This window comes from Capsicum annuum, chromosome 11 (genome assembly GCF_002878395.1).
Source record: "Capsicum annuum cultivar UCD-10X-F1 chromosome 11, UCD10Xv1.1, whole genome shotgun sequence".
NCBI lineage: Eukaryota > Viridiplantae > Streptophyta > Magnoliopsida > Solanales > Solanaceae > Capsicum > Capsicum annuum.
In genome coordinates, this window is record NC_061121.1 from 1,686,002 (window position 1) to 1,708,176 (window position 22,175).

At 37.8% G+C, this 22,175-nt stretch overlaps 5 protein-coding genes across 8 annotated transcripts; all 5 read left to right on the top strand.

Moving 5' to 3' along the window:
* The first annotated feature begins 44 nt into the window (after positions 1-44).
* Positions 45-3,289, top strand: LOC107856734 (LEAF RUST 10 DISEASE-RESISTANCE LOCUS RECEPTOR-LIKE PROTEIN KINASE-like 1.1). The gene is made up of 4 exons (XM_016701717.2): positions 45-1,451; positions 1,555-1,599; positions 1,833-2,084; positions 2,163-3,289. Exons 1-4 carry the CDS (start codon positions 749-751, stop codon positions 3,038-3,040), a joined length of 1,878 nt encoding a protein of 625 aa, XP_016557203.2. The 5' UTR covers positions 45-748; the 3' UTR covers positions 3,041-3,289.
* Positions 3,290-3,953: 664 nt separating this feature from the next.
* On the top strand, positions 3,954-6,817 carry LOC107856732 (LEAF RUST 10 DISEASE-RESISTANCE LOCUS RECEPTOR-LIKE PROTEIN KINASE-like 1.1). Of its 2 annotated transcripts, none has more exons than XM_016701715.2 (4): positions 3,954-5,056; positions 5,163-5,231; positions 5,436-5,690; positions 5,769-6,817. In XM_016701715.2, exons 1-4 carry the CDS (start codon positions 4,360-4,362, stop codon positions 6,707-6,709), a joined length of 1,962 nt encoding a protein of 653 aa, XP_016557201.2. In that variant the 5' UTR covers positions 3,954-4,359; the 3' UTR covers positions 6,710-6,817. The 2 variants fall into 2 exon arrangements, with proteins under 2 accessions (XP_016557201.2, XP_047255276.1); XM_047399320.1 differs by having other exon boundaries at positions 4,166-5,056; positions 5,166-5,231.
* A 154-nt stretch (positions 6,818-6,971) lies between these two features.
* On the top strand, positions 6,972-10,342 carry LOC107856733 (LEAF RUST 10 DISEASE-RESISTANCE LOCUS RECEPTOR-LIKE PROTEIN KINASE-like 1.1). Its single transcript, XM_047399321.1, has 4 exons — positions 6,972-8,523; positions 8,627-8,665; positions 8,857-9,093; positions 9,172-10,342. The coding sequence occupies exons 1-4, from the start codon at positions 7,788-7,790 to the stop codon at positions 9,897-9,899; spliced, it is 1,740 nt and encodes a 579-aa protein (XP_047255277.1). The 5' UTR covers positions 6,972-7,787; the 3' UTR covers positions 9,900-10,342.
* Positions 10,343-12,369: 2,027 nt separating this feature from the next.
* Positions 12,370-15,747, top strand: LOC107856729 (LEAF RUST 10 DISEASE-RESISTANCE LOCUS RECEPTOR-LIKE PROTEIN KINASE-like 1.1). Of its 3 annotated transcripts, none has more exons than XM_016701710.2 (4): positions 12,370-13,191; positions 13,729-13,764; positions 14,334-14,585; positions 14,672-15,747. In XM_016701710.2, the coding sequence occupies exons 1-4, from the start codon at positions 12,459-12,461 to the stop codon at positions 15,637-15,639; spliced, it is 1,989 nt and encodes a 662-aa protein (XP_016557196.1). In that variant the 5' UTR covers positions 12,370-12,458; the 3' UTR covers positions 15,640-15,747. The 3 variants fall into 3 exon arrangements, with proteins under 3 accessions (XP_016557196.1, XP_016557197.1, XP_016557198.1); XM_016701711.2 differs by having other exon boundaries at positions 12,371-13,191; positions 13,732-13,764; XM_016701712.2 differs by lacking the exon at positions 13,729-13,764 and having other exon boundaries at positions 12,371-13,191.
* A 2,928-nt stretch (positions 15,748-18,675) lies between these two features.
* On the top strand, positions 18,676-22,175 carry LOC107856748 (LEAF RUST 10 DISEASE-RESISTANCE LOCUS RECEPTOR-LIKE PROTEIN KINASE-like 1.1). Its single transcript, XM_016701738.2, has 4 exons — positions 18,676-19,605; positions 19,686-19,727; positions 20,311-20,565; positions 20,928-22,175. Exons 1-4 carry the CDS (start codon positions 18,885-18,887, stop codon positions 21,896-21,898), a joined length of 1,989 nt encoding a protein of 662 aa, XP_016557224.1. The 5' UTR covers positions 18,676-18,884; the 3' UTR covers positions 21,899-22,175.

Genomic DNA, 22,175 nt, shown 5'->3' on the forward strand with positions numbered 1-22,175 from the left:
TCTGTTACAAACAATTACTTGTTATTGTAGGTAACTTAACCCAATGGCATAAGAATACTATACACTTTCAGTCCACAGAAGAGTTTGTTGAACCCTCGCAGGCCGGAGAATATCAAGGCGGATCACCAGAGTGAAAGGGGCTCCTCCGTCTCAAGTCCCTTGTTTCAATCAGTTAAAGAACATTCAAGGTTAGAAGTGTTTAAAGAATTCATTTTTCACAAGTTGAGGTTTTTGTTTCACTATGCACTCTTGTTTCAATCTTAGTCATAGATTCAAGTGTTTTTTCAAACATTTTCCGACTATCTTTAGGTGCATTTTGGGATGTGTAGCTTCTATTTCTACAGTTTAAGTCATCCCTTTATGGAGAGTTGGTCTCGAAAATGGTGAGAAGCTGCTGTTATATTTCAGAGCTAAGTTGCTCGGTCTTGAAAAATGTGACCGTGTCGGATCCTTTAAAAGCACACTACTTCTGAAGGATTCGACACACACCCGATGACATTTTTGAAGAGTCTGAGCAATATAGTTTCAGAGTCAAGAAGTCAATTGCTAGAAAGCTAATGTGAACATTTTCTTAAGTCTTGACTTTTCTTGTACATTTGTGTTGCACATGTTTGATTTTAACAAACTTTATTAATAAACTAAAGACTAGTAATGGAGAAAGTATTTAGGTCTTATAAATATAGACTTCTAGAGTCAAAATTCACAAAACTTCAGCTAGCTTTGTTCTTCTTGAGGTGGGATTCACGATATGGCTTTGGCTTCTTCTATTGTTTTCTTTCTTGTATCACTTCTTCTGATCTTAGTTCAGACAAAGGGCAGAAATGATTCAACTTGTCCGAAGTCGTTTTCATGTGGAAATCTTACTGATCTGAGCTTTCCTTTCTCTCTTTCCACACAACCTGAGTGCGGAATACTCCCCGTGTCCGGTTGTGATGCTAAACCATATCCAAGAATCCAACTGCTTCCTGGAGGAGATTGGTACTATGCTCTACGCAAGGAGTATGGTTATGTCGTTGAGCTCGAGGATCCCAAGCTTCGAACCATGTTGAGGCAACACAACTGCCAGGTTTTTGACAAAAATTTCTCCCTTCCTGATTCTCCTTCTATTTCTTTCAAAATCCTTCCAATGCACATGGCCAACTTCTTCAAATGCGCTATCACCAGCAATGATAACTTTTATGCTTATAGACAGTACGATGACTGTGAGGGATTCACCATATACAAGATCGACAGAGATGATGATGAAGACATTATGGCAGGCAAACTTACTGATTATTGTTCACTTATCAAATTGCCAGTTGACTGGAGATCAATCGACGATGAAGATCTGTTCAAATTTTTAAGTCCTGAATTTCTAAAAGAATGGAAACTGTCCAATGAATGTAATGAATGTCACTACGGTGGAGGTCAATGCCAGACTGATAAGAACTACAATTTTCATTGTTACAAAGGTAAACATCTCAAAATAGTCTACATGTTCAAGGTCAAATGTATATTTATTAGAGTCCTTTCTTGTTTCTTATCACATCTGATAATTTTCTGTTTTCTCTTTAGACGCAAAAGTGACTAGAAGCAAGTTGGGATTGACTCTTGGAGCAGGTACTTAGATATCCATTAACCTCGTCTTTCTTTTCTATTTCAGAATTTCCATGCATATCATTTGAATTTTCTTCTTCACTGTGTTAAATGCTCAAAACATATCCATAATGATAATGGATGATAGGAGAGATAGGTATAGTAGGTTTCACAAATGTATGGAAAGTGGAGTTGAAGATTGCGATGTTTTTTCCTCTTTTTTTCCGGATAACATGTGATCATTGATTTCCTTCCAGTTTGTGGCGGAGTATTAGTGGTGATAACTTGTTTGGCTATCTGCTTTATCTGGTTTTATAAGAAGAGGAATTTTAGTCCATCCCACTTCCTCTCAACAAAGAAATTCGTGGACATTTTTAAACATGATGTCGAGGGAGGCAGCATATACTTTGGTGTCCCAGTCTTCTCTTATACAGAACTTGAAGAAGCCACGAATGATTTCAGTTCCTCTAGAGTACTCGGAGATGGGGGTTTTGGAACTGTTTACTATGGTGAGTAACTTCCTAATCTGACAGAGCTATATATTAACTATTTCTTCATATGCCTAATTCTTGTTCATAAATGACCAGGAAAACTTAAGGATGGAAGAGAGGTTGCTGTAAAGCGCCTCTGCGAGCACAACTGCAAGCGAATGGAGCAGTTTGTAAATGAAATAGAGATCCTTACCAGACTAAGGCACATTAATCTTGTCACCCTCTATGGCTGCACTTCATGGCGCAGCCGCGAACTACTCCTTGTCTACGAATACATTCCTAATGGAACTCTTGCTGATCACCTCCATGGTGACGGAGCGAAGGATCGATCACTCACATGGCCAGTCCGCATGGACATTGCCATAGAAACCGCTGGTGCATTGGCTTACCTTCATGCGTCTGACGTAATACATTGTGATGTCAAGACTAACAACATAGTCCTTGATCACAACTTTAGTGTTAAAGTTGCAGATTTTGGGATTTCAAGGCTCTTCCCTAATGATGTCTCTCATATTTCAACTGCACCCCGGGGCACCCCTGGCTATATCGATCCAAAGTATCACGAGTGTTACCAGCTGACTAATAAAAGTGACGTCTACAGCTTCGGGGTGGTCCTTGTTGAGCTCATTTCATCAATGCCAGCTGTGGATATGCATAGGCATAGCCAAGAGATTAATTTGGCTAACTTTGCAATAAACAAGATTGTAAAATGTGCATTTCACAAGTTGATCGATCCAACCCTGGAGTTCGAGTCAGATGCCAAGATTTGGGAAATGACTACTTCAGTGGCAGAGCTGGCTTTTTTCTGCCTGCAGACAGACAGGGATCTAAGGCCTACTATGGTTGAAGTTTTGGATATTCTGAAGGAGATTCAGACTAGTGAATTTGGCTACGATAATAGAACTGAGTCTAATCTCAATGCCGATGAAGCTAAAATAATAACAGCTTTTCCAAATTCTGCGACTGATAAATAATCAAAATTTCTACACTCTCGTCTTTGTTATTGGTGTAAATTTTGAGAGTACGAATGCATGACTATCTGGCGTTTCCTGAGATATGTATCTATTACTGGAAGTCATTCAATTTTTAGTTTCAGTATATAAGAGTTTTAAGTTATATACCTTGGCAGCGTAAAGAATTTTACTCTATTTGTATAAAGCTGCAGTATCAACTTTGGTACTACCGGACAGTCTATTTTCTCTAATAATATTTACATCCATCGATCAAAGAAAGAATATCCCTCTAGTTATAGCAGGTTTTGCTACTCTATTTTCGAGCTTATCGTACATCTGTTAAGTTATCGCAGGTAACTTAACCCGAGGGCATAAGAATATAATACACTTTCACTACACAGAAGTGGTTGCTGTGCCACTATCACCGGAGTGTTCAGTGGCTCCTCCGTCTAAAGGCCCCTCTTTCTTTTGGGGTGAAAAAGTAGCGACAGAGAAAATGGAAGAGAGAAGTTAAAAAAAGCTCCCGCTATGCATAGGGTCCGGGGAAGGGCCTCACCATGAGGGTGTATTGTACGCAGAGATGAAGCCAAGATTTCAACGAAGGGGGTTCCATATTCAAAGAAAACTTAGATTTCAACTAAGGGGGTTCCATATTCAAAGAAAATTTAGTCGAAGGGGGTTCAACACCTGCTATAACCACATAAAAAATAATTTTAATCATGTATAAATAGTATATTTTTCCGTCGAAGGGGCTTCGGCCGAACCCCCTGAAGAGAAGGCTGGCTCTGTCCCTGATTGTATGCAGCCTTACCTTGCATTTCTACAGAGACTGTTTCCAAGGCTTGAACCCGTGACCTTCTAAAGTTGCATATAAGCCAGTTGAAGAACATGCAGGTACTCATATCACTACCATGCACACTTCTTTCAATCTTAATCATATATTTGTTGTCGTGATCCGGCTCTTTCCGGACCCCACGCATAGCTTTAGTACACCGAGCTGCCCTTTTTACATTTTCAAAATATCTTCAGTTCCATTTTGGGGTGTGAATAGAATCTTTTCTTTTTTTCTTTATGATTTGTTTCTATAACCTTTGGATGTATAGATTCTATTTGTACAGGTTAAGTCATCCATTTTCGGAGACTTGCAGAGTCAAGAAGTCAAAGTCTTTGTAAAAGAGTCAATTGCAAGAAAAGCTAATGTGAACATTTCTTTTTTTCTTCACCTTTTTTTTTCCTAATAAATCTGAACCTTCTTATATGTTTGGTTGCACATGTTTCATCTTAACAAACTTTACAAATAAACTTCAGCTAGTTTTTGTCTTATTGCAGTAGGATTCAATATGGCTTTGGCTTCTTTTTCTTTTATTTGTTTCCTTTTATCTCTTCTTCTTATATTAGTTCAGGCAAAGGGAAGAAATGATTCAACTTGTCTAAAGTCCTTTTCATGTGGAAATTTTACTAACCTGAGCTTTCCGTTCTCTCTTTCCGCACAACCTGAGTGCGGAATACTGCGCATGTCTGGTTGTGATGATAAGCCATTTCCGAAAATCCGCCTGCTTCCTGGACGAGATTGGTACTATGCTTTACAGCAGCATGATTCATCAGTTTGGCTTGGGGACCAGAAACTTAAAACAACTTTGACGCAACACAAGTGTCAGGCGTTTAACAAAAATTTCTCCCTTCCAAACTCACCTTCTATCTCTTTCAATATGATTAATATTAACAACTTCATCAAATGCAGCAGTACCCAGAAGAAGAACGATCGCTTTGCTGGATATAATATGTACAATGGCTGTGAAGGCTTTAGCATATACTACAAGCTAACCCGTGATGATGATAAAAACATAGAAGCACACAATCTTCCTACCAACTGTTCACTTATCAAATTACCAATTCACGCAAATGATGGTGATTTGTTCAACAGGTTAGGTCCCGAATTTCTAGTAGAATGGAAACTGTCCGATGCCTGTAGCAAATGTCACCATGATGGAGGTCGATGCCAGACTGATAAAACCAACAAATTTTATTGTAACATTGGTAGACTCTCCAAAATAATCTATACGATCAAGTGCAAGTTTATTCTTCAAGTCTTTCATGTTTAATGCCACATAGATAATATATTTCGTATTTTTGCCCCCTTCAGTAGGTACAAAAACACCTACAAGTCGTACCGATCACAGAACAGAAACAAAAAAGATGATTCTGGGCACAGGTAGTAAAATATATTTAATTGCTGCCATGTTATTCTCTTGTTATAGAATTTTCATGCATATCGTTTAAATTTTTATCATTTTGTGTAAGATCAAAACTTTATCTAGCGATAAAGAAACATAAAAACGAGACTTAAATAATTTAGGTACACAAAAGCTATTCTTTTTTCTTTTCTAAAGACATGGAGTACTAACTTCTCTTACAGTCTTTGGTGGAGTAGGATCGGTGATTATAACTTCTTTAGTTGTCTACTTCATCTGGCATTACAAGAAGAGGAAGATTAGTTCACCCCACTTCCTCTCGACAAGGAGATTGTCAGATGTTTTTAATCACGATGTTGAGGGAGGCAGTATATACTTTGGCGTCCCAGTCTTCTGTTATTCAGAACTTGAAGAAGCCACGAATGAGTTCAGTTCCTGTAGAATACTCGGAGATGGAGGCTATGGAACTGTTTACTATGGTGATAAACTTCGTAATCTAACTGAGATTTGCATCAACTCTTGCTTCTTGTGGCTAATTTTTGTCCATCAATGAACAGGAAAACTTAAGGATGGACGAGAGGTTGCTGTAAAGCGCCTCTACGAGCACAACTGCAAGCGAATGCAGCAGTTTGTAAATGAGATTGAGATCCTTACCAGGCTAAGGCACATTAATCTTGTCACCCTCTATGGATGCAATTCAAGGCGCAGCCGCGAACTACTCCTAGTCTATGAGTACATTCCTAATGGAACTCTTGCTGATCACCTTCATGGTGACAGAGCGAAGGAGCGATCACTCACTTGGCCAATCCGCATGAACATTGCCATAGAAACTGCTGGTGCATTGGCTTACTTGCATGCTTCTGACGTAATACACTGCGATGTGAAGACTAATAACATACTCCTTGATCACAACTTTAGTGTTAAAGTTGCAGATTTTGGGATTTCAAGGCTCTTCCCAAATGATGTCTCTCATATTTCAACTACACCCCGGGGTACTGCTGGCTATATCGATCCAAAGTACCACGACTGTTACCAGCTGACTAGTAAAAGTGACGTCTATAGCTTCGGGGTGGTCCTTATTGAGCTCATTTCATCAATGCCAGCTGTGGATATGAATAGGCATAGCCAAGAGATTAATTTGTCTAACTTTGCAATAAACAAGATCATAAATTCTTCATTTCACGAGTTGATCGATCCATCCCTGGGGTTCGATTCAGATGCCAAGATTTGGGAAATGTCTACTTCAGTGGCAGAGCTGGCTTTTCTGTGCTTGAAGACAGATAGGAACATGAGGCCTAGTATGGTTGAAGTTCTGGATACTCTAAAGGAAATTCAGACGAGTGAATTTAACACTGAGAAGAGAGCTAAAATAGTTGCCGCACCTTCTTTCCCTGAATCAGAAGAGACGTTATTGCTGAGAAAAGCTAAATCACTACCTTCACCAAATTCTCTGACTGGTAAATGGATTACTTCCTCCGATATAGCTAGTACGAAATAGTTCTGTACCCCGTCCTTTGTTATTGATGTAGATTTCGATAGACTACGAATGTACTACTGTGAGAAGTTTCTTGAGCTATGTATATACAAGTGAAAGTAATTTAACATTTAGTTTCATTATATAAGAGCTGTAATAGACCCCAGATTAATTTTCTGGCAAAGCAGTGGCTCGATCCAACGACTATCTTTTCTTCTTTTTTGGGGTCAAAAGCTGCTGTAATAGAAAATGATGGGAGAAGTTATAGAGAACAAAGACGAAAAGAAGGTTAATGTTTTACGCGGTTAGAAGTGATTTCACAAGAAGACATACTATTGGAGTAGTCATGGAATTGAAGGTCCATTGCTAGAAATTTATGCAAGTAAAAAGGGCAGTCCGGTGCAGTGAAGCTACCGTTATGCGCAGTGTCTAGGGAAAGGCCCCACCACAAGGGTGTATTGTATATAGCCTTACCTTGCATTTCTGCCAGAGGCTGTTTCTAAGGCTTGAACCCGTGACCTCCTGGTCACATAGCAACAACTTTACCAGCAACTTTCTCAAAATTTGACTAAGATGGCTTGGAACATTGCAAATATTTCTAGCTTACACCGTGTATACTCCGCCAAACTTGAAAAACTTCCTTGGTAATTTCTAGTGAAAACAATGAGCAAATGGAAGCTAACTGCCAAGTATGCAGTGTTCCTTTTACATATCAAACTATCTTTACTTGCATTTTGGGGTGTGACTAGAACCTTTTCCTTTTCCTGTTCTTTTTCTTCTTCTTTTTTTCCAACTTTGGATGTATAGCCTCTATTTCTACAGGTTAAGTCAACCATTTTCGGAGACTTCGGTCCTGAAATTGATTAGAAATTGCCTGGTATATTGCAGAGTCAAGAAGTCAAGTCTTTCTACTGGTGCAAATTTCTACAAAGGCTAATGTGGAAACTTCCTAGTTTCTAAGCTTTACCTTTCTTTACTCGATAAGTCTGATTACATTTGGTTCCACTTAGTATTTCTTTTATACGATACATGTCTGGTCAGCTAGAGTTGCAATTCACAAAACTTCAGCTAGCTTTGTTCATCTTGCAGTAGGATTTGCGATATGGCTTTGGCTTCTTCTTTTGTTTGCTTTCTTCTATCACTTATTCTGATCTTAGTTCAGACAAAGGGCGGAAATGATTCAACTTGTCCGAAGTTGTTTTCATGTGGAAATCTTACTGACCTGAGCTTTCCTTTCGCTCTTTCTACACAACCTGACTGCGGAATTATGCCCGTGTCTGGTTGTGATGCTAAACCATATCCAAGAATCGAACTACTTCCCGGAGGAGATTGGTACTATGCTCTAGGCAAGGAGTATAGTTATACAGTTAAGCTCATGGACCCCCTGCTTCAAACCACGTTTAGGCGACACACGTGTAAAGCTTTTAACAAAAATATCTCCCTTCCAGACTCTCCTTCTATTTCTTTCAGACTCCTCCCCGTGAATATTCACAACTTCTTCAAATGCAACATCACTAGTACTAACAACCCAACTATTACTCAGAAGATGACAGATCATTTTTCTGGTTATGAGTCGTACGATGGCTGTGATGGATTCACCATATACTACAAATTTGATGGAGTTGATGATAAAGACATTCTAGCGGGCAATCTTACTGCCAATTGTTCGCTTATCGGATTGCCATGCTACCCAAGAAGAGTATATGATAATAATTTGGTCAACTTGTTAAGTCCTGAATTTTATGTAGTATGGAAACTGTCTGATACCTGTTACGAATGTCACTATGGTGGAGGTCAATGCCAGACTGATAAGAACGACAATTTTCATTGTTACAAAGGTAGACATCTCAAAATAATCTACATGTTCAAAGTCAAATGCATACTTCTCACGATCCTTTCTTGTTCCACATCGCATCTGATAATTTTCCCTGGTCTTTTTAGATGGGACTAGAAGCAAGTTGGGACGGACTCTTGGAGCAGGTTGTTAAATATCCATTCACCTCATCTTTCTTCTCTATTTAAGAATTTCCAGGCATATCATTTGCATTTTCTTCTATACTGTGTTAAAAGCTCAAGTATGTTTGGTTACACAGATGTATGGAAAGTGGAGTTGAGATATTGCGTTGTTGTTTTTTCTTCTGATAAACCTCTGATTACTGATTTCTTTCCAGTTTTTGGTGGGGTATTAGTTATGATAACTTGTTTAGCCGTCTACTTTATCTGGCGTTACAAGAAGAGGAAATTTAGTCCATCTCGCTTCTTCTCAGACATTTTTAAACATGATGTTGAGGGAAGCAACATATATTTTGGTGTGCCAGTCTTCTCTTATTCAGAACTTGAAGAAGCCACGAGTGATTTTAATTCCTCGAGAGTCCTTGGAGATGGAGGCTTCGGAACTGTTTACTATGGTGAGAAGCTTCCTAACCCCACTGATAAATGCATCAACATTTTCCTCTCGTGGCTAATTCTTGTCCATCGTTGAACAGGAAAACTTAAGGATGGACGAGAGGTTGCTGTAAAGCGCCTCTACGAGCACAACTGCAAGCGAATGCAGCAGTTTGTAAATGAGATTGAGATCCTTACCAGGCTAAGGCACATTAATCTTGTCACCCTATATGGAGGCACTTCAAGGCGCAGCCGCGAACTACTCCTAGTCTATGAGTACATTCCTAATGGAACTCTAGCTGATCACCTTCATGGCGACAGCGCGAAGGACTTATCACTCACTTGGTCAATCCGCATGAACATTGCCATAGAAACTGCTGGTGCATTGGCTTACCTGCATGCTTCTGACGTAATACACTGCGATGTCAAGACAGACAACATACTCCTTGATCACAACTTTAGCGTTAAAGTTGCAGATTTTGGAATATCACAGCTCTTCCCAAACGATGTCTCTCATATTTCAACTGCACCCCGGGGTACCCCTGGCTATATCGATCCAAAGTATCACGAATGCTACCAGCTGACTTGTAAAAGTGATGTCTATAGCTTCGGGGTGGTCCTTGTCGAGCTCATTTCATCAATGCCAGCTGTGGATATGAACAGGCATATACAAGAGATTAATTTGGCTAACTTTGCAGTAAACAAGATTGTGAAACGTGCATTCAACGAGTTGATTGATCCATCTCTGGTGTTCGATTCAGATAACATGATCTGGGATATGACAACTTCAGTGGCAGAGCTGGCTTTTCTATGCTTACAGACAGATTGAGACATGAGGCCTACTATGGTTGAAGTATTGGATACTCTAAAGGAGATTCAGAGTAGTGAAAATGTCATTGTTGAAGCAAGTTAAATCACTACATTCGCCAAATTCTGACTGATAAATGTATTACTTGCTCTAGTATAACTAATACAAACTAGTAAATGTTCTATATCCCCCTTTCTTCGGGAGCCTTGGAGTAACTAGTAAAGTTGCTGACATGTGACAAGGTGGTCACGGGTTCAAGCCTTGAAAACAGCCCCTTGCAGAAATGTAAGGTGAGGCTGCGTACAATAGATCCTTGTCGTCAGGCCCTTCCCCGGACCCAACGCATAGCAGGAGCTTAGTGCACCGGGTTGCCCTTTTTATCCCTCTTCCTTTGTTATTGGTGTAAATTTTAAGAGTCCATGAATGTACTACTGTGACAAGTTTCTTGCTACATGTTGCACGTACTCTTTAAAAATGTCGATGGATGCATGTTACATACTCGAGAAGTACTGCATTTCGGAGAGCACGGTGACAATTTTGGAGAGTCCGAGCAACAAAGGTTTCTTGAGCTATATTTTTAAGTGTATCAAATGAGTGGAAGTGATTCAATTTTTAGTTACATTGTATTAAAGTTTTAAGATATATACACTAAAGAAGTCCTATCTTCTGTTGCAGGTAAAGTTGCTGCCATGAGACCACGAGGTCACGGTTCAAGCCTTGAAAACAGCCTCGGGGAGAAATACAAGTTAAGACTGCGAACAACATACCCTTGTAGTGGGGCCCTTCCTCAAACACCGCGCATAGTGGTAGCTTTTAGTACACCGGGCTGCCCTCATCATATCACATTTGTTATAAAACGTTACACCCTCTATACTTTTTTTTTTAGTTTGTTTTAAAAAAGAATAATGTTTTTTTATAATTTAAAATAATTTAAGTTTAGAGCGCTTTTGGAAATAAGGGCAAAAGAGACTTTTTGTTAACTCTCTAACTTTAAATGGACTCTATATTCCATTTTCTAGCTCTATAGCCAATGGTTGACCTGCAATAAAAAAAAGACAAAAACAAAAAAAGAATATTCCACCTGTATATTCAATTTTATATTCAACAAAGATTTATTTTTTGTCTTTGCCTTTTTTATTTAATGGTTTAGTCTTAAGAGATCACATAATCTCTCCTTATTAATTTATGCGACACATTTTTTTTTTTAGTTTACCCTAAAAAGAATATTGTTTTTATATAATTTTACATAATTTAATTTTAGAATTGCTCTTGCAAGCTTAATAAAATAATTTATAGCCCCATACAAATATGATGCTTTGCTATGGACCATCAATATTAAAAGCTAATATTTTATCTGAAATTTCACGTCAAGTCAAACTATATAATATAGATTGATAGAGATGGAGTACAACTTAATATTCTTAAGAAAAAATCATAAAAATAAAATTAGCTGTCACCACTAGATGTCAAAAAAATACAATGGAGTAGCAATCTAGGCATAGACTAATTCAAAGTACTTTTCTAGATTGATTAAATATATGATTAGTTTTGAAGATTCAATTTTTTTTATTTTTAGCGTTCGATATTCATATTGAGACACTAACTAATTTAGATTCATATATCGTAAAAAGCATATATAGAGGAAATCACTTCCTAATAGAATTCATTTTATAACTAAAATTTGAATTCGAGACCTCTAATGAAAGTATCGTATTCATTTCATCATAACGTTGGTCGATAAGAGTCAAATAATTATTATTGAAGTCTCTTAATTCGGCTAAGTTACAGTCAATAAGAAGTTGGTAAGCAAAATACTATTCATATTTATATATTTCCACTTGCAGCCTAGTTGTCCCCACAACTTTATTTTTTATTTTATTTGTTATTTTTTAAATAATATTTAGTGCTTGATTCTTGAATTATTGGTAGTACAAGATAAGAAAGTCTAGAAAATGAAAAAAATAGTCCCTTATGTTTGGATGTAGATTCAAAATACTCCATTGAATTTCTTTGATCCATTAAGTTTGCGAAAAACGAGCGCTTTTTGGTCTCATTCAAATGTTTAACAAACTCTATATGTTCGGTTTTACAACTATTATGCTAGCTAATAGTGAGGGGGCAAAAAATTATATTATTTATAAAAGTTTAAAATTATTTTTCATATATATATAACAGATGTTGAACTTCCTTCGACTAGTTCTTTTGTTCACATTTTTCGATTTTGAAACCCCTTAGTTAAGATGTGTATTATGAAATGATTAAATCTTTTTTTTTCCTTGCGATTCTCGTTACATCTAACCAATAGAGTTTGCTAAATATTTGACGAAGGACTAAAAGTGCTCTAATTTTACAAACTTTAAGGACTAAACTTGCTCAAAAGATATATAAGGGACTAACTTGAACCTACCCTCAAACACAAAGGACCATTTTTGTCATTTTATCTAAAAAAGTCCAAACTCAAGTACAAGATAAATTCAATGTGAATAAGAGAATATTTTTGGTAATACTCATATTTTGTCTATAATAACTTTTTTCTACTTATGTGTGTCACTTAGTTGAAGTTTTAGAGTTTTAGACTTAATGGCTTTAGCCTGTTTTTCTGTTATGTTGTTTATGTTACATGTTGTTATCTTCAACTTAGTTAAAGTTGAAAGTACATATTGTCCAAAAGAGTTTAATTGTAGTAGACTTGGCAGTATGAGTTATCCTTTTTCAGAATTCAGTAAGCCATATTGTGGATTATCTAAGATTGATTGTAACAACAGTTTACTATATCCAAAAGTTGAGCTTGAAGGGGTGTCATACAATGCATACAAAAAATGGCTATGGGTTAATGGTATCGATCTATCGGACTCGATTCTTGAAGGTTATTTGGCTAGTAGAAGTTGCAAGTCTTTCGAAAGGAACTTGTTGTTTCCTAATACACCTTCAGTATCATTTGGTGTATTCAACAATATCAGTTTGATCAAATGCATGAATGATAGTACTAGTAGTAGTAGTAATGAGGAGATAGGTGATTATTTTCGACGTTATGAGAATTACTCTTGTGATGGATTTGATGTGTACTATCATAAACCAAGATCAGGTAGAGGTTATAGTATTCCTACTGGTGATGATCTTCCTGCAAACTGCTCGATTATTCGATTGCCGATGAAGTATATTCCACCTGCAGAACCAGTTCCTGGTGATTTGTTTGAGTTGTTAAGTTCTAATTTTACATTAGATTGGGAAGTTTCTAAAGATTGTTCCAAGTGTTTTTATAGAGAAGGGCAATGCCAAAGTGACAGCAAAAATGAGTTCTTTTGCTCTAAAGGTATTGTCATACATGATGCTTGTCAGTTGTCTATTTGTTTCAGTTTTGGAAAGGATTCAAATGTTTGTTATTTGTTGAGTCCCAAATAGGAAGGTATGGAGAACGCGAATTAGGTTAGAAGGTTAGTGCGTGTAGGTGAGTCGTAGCCAGTAGCTAGGTGTGCTTTGGGGTAGCATAGTAGGACTTTGCACATTGGGTGGAGTCTCTAGTTAGGAGGGTTGGGGGAGGTGGGTGCTTTGCGGTTTGTTAGTGTATAGTACTACGTTGTGGGTGTCTTATTTCTATTATTTCATCTTGTCTCATGTTTTGTTATGACTTTATTTACTGTTTTTTTGTCATGAGTTGGGGTTCTATCGGAAACGGTCTCTCTACTTCTTCGGAGGTGGTGGTATGGACTGCGTACATTTTACCCTCCCCAGACCCCCTCACTAGGTGGGAATACACTGGGTGTATTGTTGTTGCCTCCCAAGATGTTTACTATGTTAATGTGAATGATTTTGTGTGACTAATTGAACTGTCTTTTGTGTTGTGTTGCAGCAGCAAAAAGAAACTTGGGGCTGATTCTAGGCATAGGTATTTGTCTATGATCAATACTCCCTCTGTTTCATTTTGCTTGTCGTACTTTTCTTTTTAGTCCGTTTAAAAAAGAATCTCTTTCCTTTTCTGGTATAATACACAATTAGACACTCAAAACTTGATCTCGGCTGGCAAGTAAACACTCTGATTTTGAGTATGCACATCTAGACACCTCAACTTGTTTCCACCGTGTCAGATGAATGCTCCGACTTACAAAATGATCATCTAAAAACCTCCAAAATTTATGTGTCACGTAGGTGTCCACGAGTAAGGACGAGTTGGGAGTGTTTAGTTGTCAGTTGAGACCAAGTTGAGGTATCTAGATGTGCACTCTCGAAGTTTGAATGTCTTGTTTATGTATTTTTCCGTGGCTTTTATTTGTAACTCTATGTTTGTTCGGACTCTTCAGAAATGCCGTCCGATTTGTGCAGATCCTCGAAAATTAGTGGATTTTTGGAGGATCTGACACAGGTACGAGAGCATTTTTGGAGAGTCCGAGCAACATTGCTAACATATATACCACAAACATAAAATGTGACCTGTTTAACATCTCATGTGCTCTGCAGTGCTTGGTGGTTTTTCGATCATAGCAATCAGCATAGCGATCAATATAATCTGCTGTTGCAAGAAAGGTAATCGAAGATTTTCTAACGTTCTTCCAAGAAGCACCCCTTCAGAGCCCTCAACACGAAGCTGCGATTTAGACAGCGGGTTCTTTGGGGTTCCCATCTTCTCTTATGCTGAACTACAACAAGCTACCATGAATTTTGATTCCTCCCGAGAACTCGGGGATGGAGGATATGGAACAGTATACTACGGTAAGAAACTTTTAAAAGCAATCATCGATTTGATAATGCAGGTGTCTAGCTATTACTGTTCTAACTCTCGTATGCTATATAACTAGGGAAACTTCAGGATGGGAGAGAAGTTGCCGTAAAACGCCTATACGACCACAATGCTAGGAGAAAGGAGCAGTTTGTAACTGAGATTGAAATTCTAACAAGGCTAAGGCACAAAAATCTTGTTACGCTTTATGGTTGCACGTCTAGACTCAGCGACCAACTCCTACTTGTATACGAGTATGTCCCTAATGGAACGGTAGCTGATCATTTGCACGGTCATAAGGTGAAGGATGGTTCGCTCACCTGGCCTATCCGGATGAAAATTGCTGTTGAAGCTGCCACTGCTCTGGCATATCTGCACGCTTCTGATATAATCCACCGCGATGTAAAGAGTAACAACATACTACTTGATCAAAACTTCTGTGTCAAAGTCGGAGATTTTGGACTTTCAAGACTTCATCAAACTGATATTTCTCACATATCAACTGCACCTCAAGGTACCCCTGGATACGTCGATCCAAAGTACCACGAATGTTACCAGCTTACTGATAAAAGTGATGTTTATAGCTTTGGGGTAGTCCTTGTTGAGCTGCTATCATCCATGCCTGCAGTGGACTTCAGTAGACGTAACGAAGAGATAAACTTGTCTAACTACGCAATAAACAGGATTTTAAGGTGTGCATTCGACGAGTTGATAGACCCGTCCCTTGGTTTTCAGTCTGATGCAGAAGTTAGAAGGATGACTACTTCAGTAGCCGAGATATCATTCCGATGCTTGCAACATGACAAGGACATGAGGCCTACAATGGTTGAAGTACTAGAAACATTGCAAGAAATTCAACATGGTGAGTTTAAACATGATGAGAAAACGGATTGCGATGACAATACTAAAGAGAGTGTACAAGTCCCTCTTTCACCTGAATCAGAAGTAGATACATTATTAAAGAAACTCAACAAGTTTCCAACTTCACCGATTTCTGTAACTCAAGTGTGGATTAGTGGCTCTAGCACAAGTGCCACTAGTACATGAGATTCATGCGCTTTTTTCGTTTCCTAGTTCATGTAGATAAGCAGAAAATACACACTTCATTGAAGCCAAGCCATAGCTTTAACTGAATATTATTGGGTACTTGTTTCATCCTCGCTTCGTTCTGGTTGTCGACTCTGACTCTTAAGTCTCTTGCTCCTATTGAGCCCGGCCGCAGAAGAAGTTGTTTATGGCACTGATTGAACGGTTTATCCTAGCGGTATTACTTATGGTACTGGTTGAACGGTTTATCCTAGCGGTATTACCAAGTACCAACCATTCTAGAGGAACAGTCGATTTAGCAATTTCTAGTCTTCATCTATATGGTGTTTCATCCATTTTAGGTCATGCTCTCTTCGTTTTGGTTGTTGCCTCTGAGTCTCTTGCTCCTATTGAGCCCGGCCGCATAAGAAGTTGGTTATGGTACTGGTTGAACGGTTTATCCTAGCGGTATTACCAAGTACCAACCATTCTAGAGGAACAGTCGATTTAGCAATTTCTAGTCTTCATCTATCTTGTGTTCCATCCATTTTAGGTTGGACATAGAAGGCCCCGGGTCCTTCCTTTCTATTCCTCGGTAAGCGGACCGTGGGAGCATGGGGGGACGATATCTGCTTTCGACTGACAGAAAGCATCTCTCTTTCGTCCCTCCTGACCGAACTCGCCAAAAAAATCACAATAGAGAAAGTTCTTGCCGGGGATCGTAATGCTCCTAGAAAGGCATATTTCGAATATAGAGGAGTGAAAGTTCCCAACAAATAAGTACTTTTTCATATCCTTCTATGAACCGTACGGTGAATTTTACCGAAGCTACTGGTTCTGCTGAATCCATAAGGCGAACTGTAGTTCCGCCCCTGCCTAGAATGACTACGCATAGATCACCTCTATTTGTACGGTCCGTCCTAGTGACAACACTCCACATATTGCCTATCAAAAACCACCATAGATTCCATTTCTCTATGAATGTCATGGAAGCAATTCTAGAGTATGGATTTGCACTAAACATATTAAGTCGCAGAATCAGGTGTTTCAAAATATAAAGAAGTAAACACATGAAGAAGCAACGTGTATTCAACATCTACTATAATACCAATAAAAAAGTAATCTCTACCTCGTACATATCGTATAATTTTCAAAGGCGAAGACAATTCAGATGAACCCCTTGCGCCCCCTAGCTTCGCCACAGTACAAAGTAAAGAGGCTGCATTTTTTTCCCTCATTGGCTTCACTAGAAAATTTTGCAATGATCAAACACCAGTTACAATAATAATGAAGTTAGTTAAAAAGATAAAACTATATAATTATGATGTTCAAGAATTTTACTATTCTAGATTTAGACTAGACTAATTTGGTCTTAAGAATTCCATCTCATTAATTCACTAAAATGCAAGCTTAATATAACCAAAATATAAGTAAACCATATTAGCTTGATTTTTTAATTAACAAATTTTGCTAAAACAATTTAAAGGGAAAATGCTCTATTATCACCTTGAACTATACGCAAAAAAGCTGAGACACACCCGAACTTTAGGAGGCTCTTCTTACCTTCTGGACTAATTAAAATCGTATTTTTGACAACCTTAATGTCTACGTGAATCCTTTAGTGTGTTGTGTCAAAAGAATTTAATAATATACCAAGAAGAGTCAAAAGTGAAAAGACTTATTTATGCAAGTGTCTTTTTCAACTTTTAAAAGAGGGTACTCATTTTTCCTAACTACTTTATGGGGTCACCTTATATGTGGAAGGAATGATTTGGCATGTCCCTTTATAAGAAAGAGTCATACTTTTAATCAGATGTTTCGGATTTGAATCTCGAGAAAAGAGAACTTTTTGATACGGAATGGTTTGCCTTCCTTAGCGGACTTACGCGACATGAATATGAATTAATCGAATCAGTAAGTTTCGGACGCCAAAAGAAAAAAATTGTCTATAAACCATTAATAACCAGATATTTCAGACTCGAGTCTTGAGAAAAAAAGAACTTGATGATAAGGAATGGTTTACTTTACTCAACGAGCTTGCATTACATGAATCTGAATTAGTCGAATCAGTAAGTTTCAGACTCCAAAAGAAAAAAGTTGTCTCTAAACCATTAATAATCAGATATTTCAGACTCGAGTCTTGAGAAAAAAAAGAACTTGATGATGAGGAACAGTTTACTTTCCTCAATGAGCTTATATTACATGAATCTGAATTAGTCGAATCAATAAGTTTCGGACTCCAAAAGAAAAAAGTTGTCTCTAAACAATTAATAATCAGATATTTTAGACTCGAGTCTTGAGAAAAAAAGAACTTGATGATAAGGAACAGTTTACTTTCCTCAACGAGCTTACATTACATGCATCTGAATTAGTCGGATCAGTAAGTTTCAAACACCAGAAGAAAAATTGTCTCTAAACCATGATAATCATGAATCTGAATTAGTCGGATCCATAAGTTTTGAACGCCAAAAAAAAAATTGTCTCTAAACCATAGTAACCGTGAATCTGAATTAGTCGAATCAGTAAGTTTTGGACGCCAAAAGAAAAAATTATCTCTAAACCATAGTAACCGTGAATATGAATTAGTCGAATGAGTAAGTTTTGGACGCCAAAAGAAAAAAATTGTCTATAAACCATTAATAACCAGATATTTCAGACTCGAGTCTTGAGAAAAAAAGAACTTGATGATAAGGAATGGTTTACTTTCCTTAGCGAGTTTACATTACATGAATCTGAATTAGTCGGATCAGTAAGTTTCAGACGCCAAAAGAAAAAATTATCTCTAAACCATAGTAACCATGAATCTGAATTAATCGGATTAGTAAGTTTCGGACGCCAAAAGAAAAAATTGTCTCTAAACCATTAATAACCAGACATTTCAGACTGAGTCTTGTGAAAAAATAGAACTTGATGATTAGGAATGGTTTACTTTCCTTAACGAACTTACATGACATGAATCTAAATTAGTTGGATCAGGAAGTTTCGAACACTAGAAGACAAATCTATCTTTGAACAATCAATAAATGGAAGGAAGGTGAATAGAAAATTCCCCATGTTGTAAAAGTCACAAAGGTCCCACACACAATTTGCTCCAATCTTCCATCAAACTGTCTTTCTTCAAAGTCTTGTTTCCACATGTTTGAGTCAACTTAACGTGTCCATTACACAACAACATTAATGCAATCCTATTACAAAGCAAATCCAAACTAACAAAAAAAGTTGTTTTTGTTTAACTGTTAGATGTTTTTTATCCAAAAGGGTTCATCATGGATATGTTTTCTTGGTTTTCTGTCTTCATTTTCTTTCATTTTTGGTGCTTTGATTCATCTCAAGGACAGAAAACATCTTACTTAAACTGTACTAATGACTTCCAATGTGGAAAGTTAACAAATTTGAGCTTTCCTTTCTATAAATCCACTGAACATGATTGTGGATTAAGAAAAGTTGATTGTGATGTTAGTCCAAATCCTATAATTGAATTGGGTGGAGTGACATATCAAGCTCTTGAAAAATTTGATGTGTTTATCACACTTAAGGACACTAGTCTTGATGGACTTTTGAAGACTCACAGCTGCAAGATTTTTGATAAGAATGTGTCCATCCCTATCTCTCCTTCAATCACGTATCGATTCGATCGGTTACTCAATTTGTTCAAATGCAACAGTAGCCAGAAGAGAATACATGATGATTTTTTCAAATCAAGAAGTTATCAAAGTTACAATGAGTGTGAAGATTTCATACTTTACTATAACACATCACTTAGTTATTACCCAGGATTTCTTCGTAGCGGCTGTTCGTTTATACGATTGCCCGTGGCACGGAGTTCAGAAGCGAAATCGAATGATAGTGGATTATTTCATCTGTTAACTGATGAAGTTGTACTAGGATGGACTGTTTCTGATGAGTGTAATAGGTGTTATTTTACAGGAGGCAAGTGTCAAACTGATAATACTACTAACAACTTTCTTTGTTCTGATACCAACAATGGTAAAAGCACTTTTTCATGGTTCACATTAAAGATTTTGGTTCTTTTTTTTGGGTTCAGCTTACATTTTCATTGTTCGTAGGGGCTGAAAATCATCGGAGAAAGGTGAAAGTGATAGTTGCAGGTATCTGTCTTTACCATTTTATCTACATTTTTGTTGTTTTACATTTTGTTGTTTCTGCCCTGGGCTGTGGAGGGTTCTGGAGCAAGTTGCTCGGACTCTCCAGAAAAGTTGCCGCACCCGTGTCGGATCCTTCAAAATTTCACTATTTTTGGAGGATCCGACGTGCACCCGTCGACATATTTGAAGTGTCTGAGCAACATAGTGGAGCGAACTCTACTTTGTTATCTGATGAAAAGGCGTGAGACTGTGGGGGAATCGAGTAGAATACCTTTTTCGTAGTTCCAGCGGATTCTCTTTTGTCTTGCAAACTCTTTATTCTGTACTCCCCTATTCTTGAAAAGACTGTCAATCACAAGATTTAGCCTTTATGATTTTATTTCTACAATAACAACGACATTAGGTCTTATTGTATACAAAGAGGCTATTACCACTGCTCGAGCCTGGCCTGTGGCCTCTTGGTCGAATGACGGAAACTCTTATTGTTGTCTAAAGGCTCCCTCTCAATAACAAGAATAAAAAGAATCTAAATATTTAACTTTAGTCCACGGTTTATGCCCGTTGATCGGTTTTTTTTGTGCTTCAGCTTCAGCATTTATCGGTTCCCTTATTGGACTCTGCGCAATTGCTTGTTTTCTATGGTTTTACAAGAAGAAAAATGATTCTTCATCAATTCTTTCAAGAAATACATCTGGTATTTCAATGATTCATCATGAGCTCGAGGAACGTTGTGAATACCTAGGGATCCCGGTATTCTCCTACACAGAACTTGAAGAAGCCACCAATAAATTCAGCTCTTCTAGAAAACTTGGTGATGGAGGTTATGGAACCGTGTACTATGGTAAGAAAGTCTCGTTACTTGCTCCGTTTCAATTTGTTTGTCTTGTTTTGACTTGGCACGGAGTTTAAGTAAAAGAGACTTGAATGTTGTGGTTTTTTAAATTAAAGATATGTAGAATGTACCAAAATGTCCTTTGATTATGTGGTCTTAAACATGCCACGTGTAAAGTTAGAATTAACGAGTTGTAAACAGGCATTCTTTTTTAAAATGGACTAAAAAGGAAAGTAAGACAACGGACAGTGGAGGGAGGAATATTCTAAAGACAATCTACAAGAGTTTGTTTTGTCTGTTTTGCGTCTCGAGGGGTAATGCACCTAGTAAGAATCTTGATCTAACAGCCATTTCGTTATGTTTCAAATCAGGAAAACTTCGAGATGGAAAAGAACTTGCAGTTAAGAGACTTTACGAGCACAACCACAGGCAAATGCAACAGGTTATCAATGAAATTGAAATTCTTACTCGACTTAGGCATCCGAATCTTGTTACTCTTTATGGATGCACAGCAAGACGTAGCCGTGAACTCTTCCTTGTTTATGAGTACATTTCCAATGGAACAATTTCTGATCACCTGCACGGGCATCGAGCGAAGGATAGGTTACTAACATGGCCTATAAGGCTCAAAATCGCCATAGAAACTGCTAGTGCGTTGGCTTACCTTCATGCTTCCGACATCATACACCGCGATGTCAAGACTAATAACATTCTCCTGGACAATGAGTTCTGTGTCAAAGTAGCAGATTTCGGGCTGTCAAAACTCTTCCCTAATGACGTTACTCATATCTCAACTGCGCCTCAAGGGACCCCGGGATATGTTGATCCTCAGTATCACGAATGTTACCAGCTTACTGATAAGAGTGATGTTTATAGCTTTGGGGTTGTCCTTGTTGAGCTTATATCATCAAAGCCAGCTATAGATATGAATAGACATATGCACGAGATTAGTTTGGCTAACTACGCGATGAACAGGATACTAAAAAGCGCATACCATGAGGTGATCGATCCATTTCTTGGATTTGACACAGATGCTGAAGTTAGAAGGATGACAAAATCAGTCACAGAACTAGCTTTTCGGTGCTTGCAAGTTGTCAAAGACATGAGACCTACAATGGAAGAAGTACATGAAACGTTGAAGACTATAAAAGACGGTGAATGGAAAGATTATCACAAAAAGGATACCGATAGCTATCATACCAAGCCAAGAACTGTAAAATTTCGTCGTTATCCTTCTGAAACAGATGATGCTGTGTTATTGAAGAAAAACATTCCAGCTTCACCTGATACTGTGATTGATACATGGGCTAGTAGCTCCACTACAACTAGTACTGGAGGGTGATATAAGTTGCTTGGACTCTCCAAAAATGTGGCCGCACCCGTGTCAGATCCTTCAAAAATGCACTACTTTTGAAGGATCCGACACATACCCAATGACATTTTTGAAGAGTCCGAGCAACATATGTGATATTCATAATCCTTTTTTCCCCTTCATGTTAGAGACACATCAAGATAAGCATGACACCATTTTTTTATTGAGATTTTTGCTTGTTGCAGCCTGTTTAATTGGTTGATGCTTAAGGCATACATAGTTCATGAACATAGTACATGAAGCTTTC

Coding starts and splice junctions, on each gene's coding strand:
- LOC107856734 (XM_016701717.2), top strand. CDS start 749: ATGGCTTTGGCTTCTTCTATTGTTTTCTTTCTTGTATCACTTCTTCTG. Junction 1,452..1,554: donor CAATTTTCATTGTTACAAAG/GTAAACATCTCA, acceptor TTTTCTCTTTAG/ACGCAAAAGTGACTAGAAGC. Junction 2,085..2,162: donor TTTTGGAACTGTTTACTATG/GTGAGTAACTTC, acceptor ATAAATGACCAG/GAAAACTTAAGGATGGAAGA.
- LOC107856732 (XM_016701715.2), top strand. CDS start 4,360: ATGGCTTTGGCTTCTTTTTCTTTTATTTGTTTCCTTTTATCTCTTCTT. Junction 5,232..5,435: donor AAAGATGATTCTGGGCACAG/GTAGTAAAATAT, acceptor CTTCTCTTACAG/TCTTTGGTGGAGTAGGATCG. Junction 5,691..5,768: donor CTATGGAACTGTTTACTATG/GTGATAAACTTC, acceptor ATCAATGAACAG/GAAAACTTAAGGATGGACGA.
- LOC107856733 (XM_047399321.1), top strand. CDS start 7,788: ATGGCTTTGGCTTCTTCTTTTGTTTGCTTTCTTCTATCACTTATTCTG. Junction 8,524..8,626: donor CAATTTTCATTGTTACAAAG/GTAGACATCTCA, acceptor TGGTCTTTTTAG/ATGGGACTAGAAGCAAGTTG. Junction 8,666..8,856: donor GGGACGGACTCTTGGAGCAG/GTTGTTAAATAT, acceptor ATTTCTTTCCAG/TTTTTGGTGGGGTATTAGTT.
- LOC107856729 (XM_016701710.2), top strand. CDS start 12,459: ATGGCTTTAGCCTGTTTTTCTGTTATGTTGTTTATGTTACATGTTGTT. Junction 13,192..13,728: donor TGAGTTCTTTTGCTCTAAAG/GTATTGTCATAC, acceptor GTTGTGTTGCAG/CAGCAAAAAGAAACTTGGGG. Junction 13,765..14,333: donor GGGGCTGATTCTAGGCATAG/GTATTTGTCTAT, acceptor TGTGCTCTGCAG/TGCTTGGTGGTTTTTCGATC.
- LOC107856748 (XM_016701738.2), top strand. CDS start 18,885: ATGGATATGTTTTCTTGGTTTTCTGTCTTCATTTTCTTTCATTTTTGG. Junction 19,606..19,685: donor TTGTTCTGATACCAACAATG/GTAAAAGCACTT, acceptor CATTGTTCGTAG/GGGCTGAAAATCATCGGAGA. Junction 19,728..20,310: donor GGTGAAAGTGATAGTTGCAG/GTATCTGTCTTT, acceptor TTTGTGCTTCAG/CTTCAGCATTTATCGGTTCC.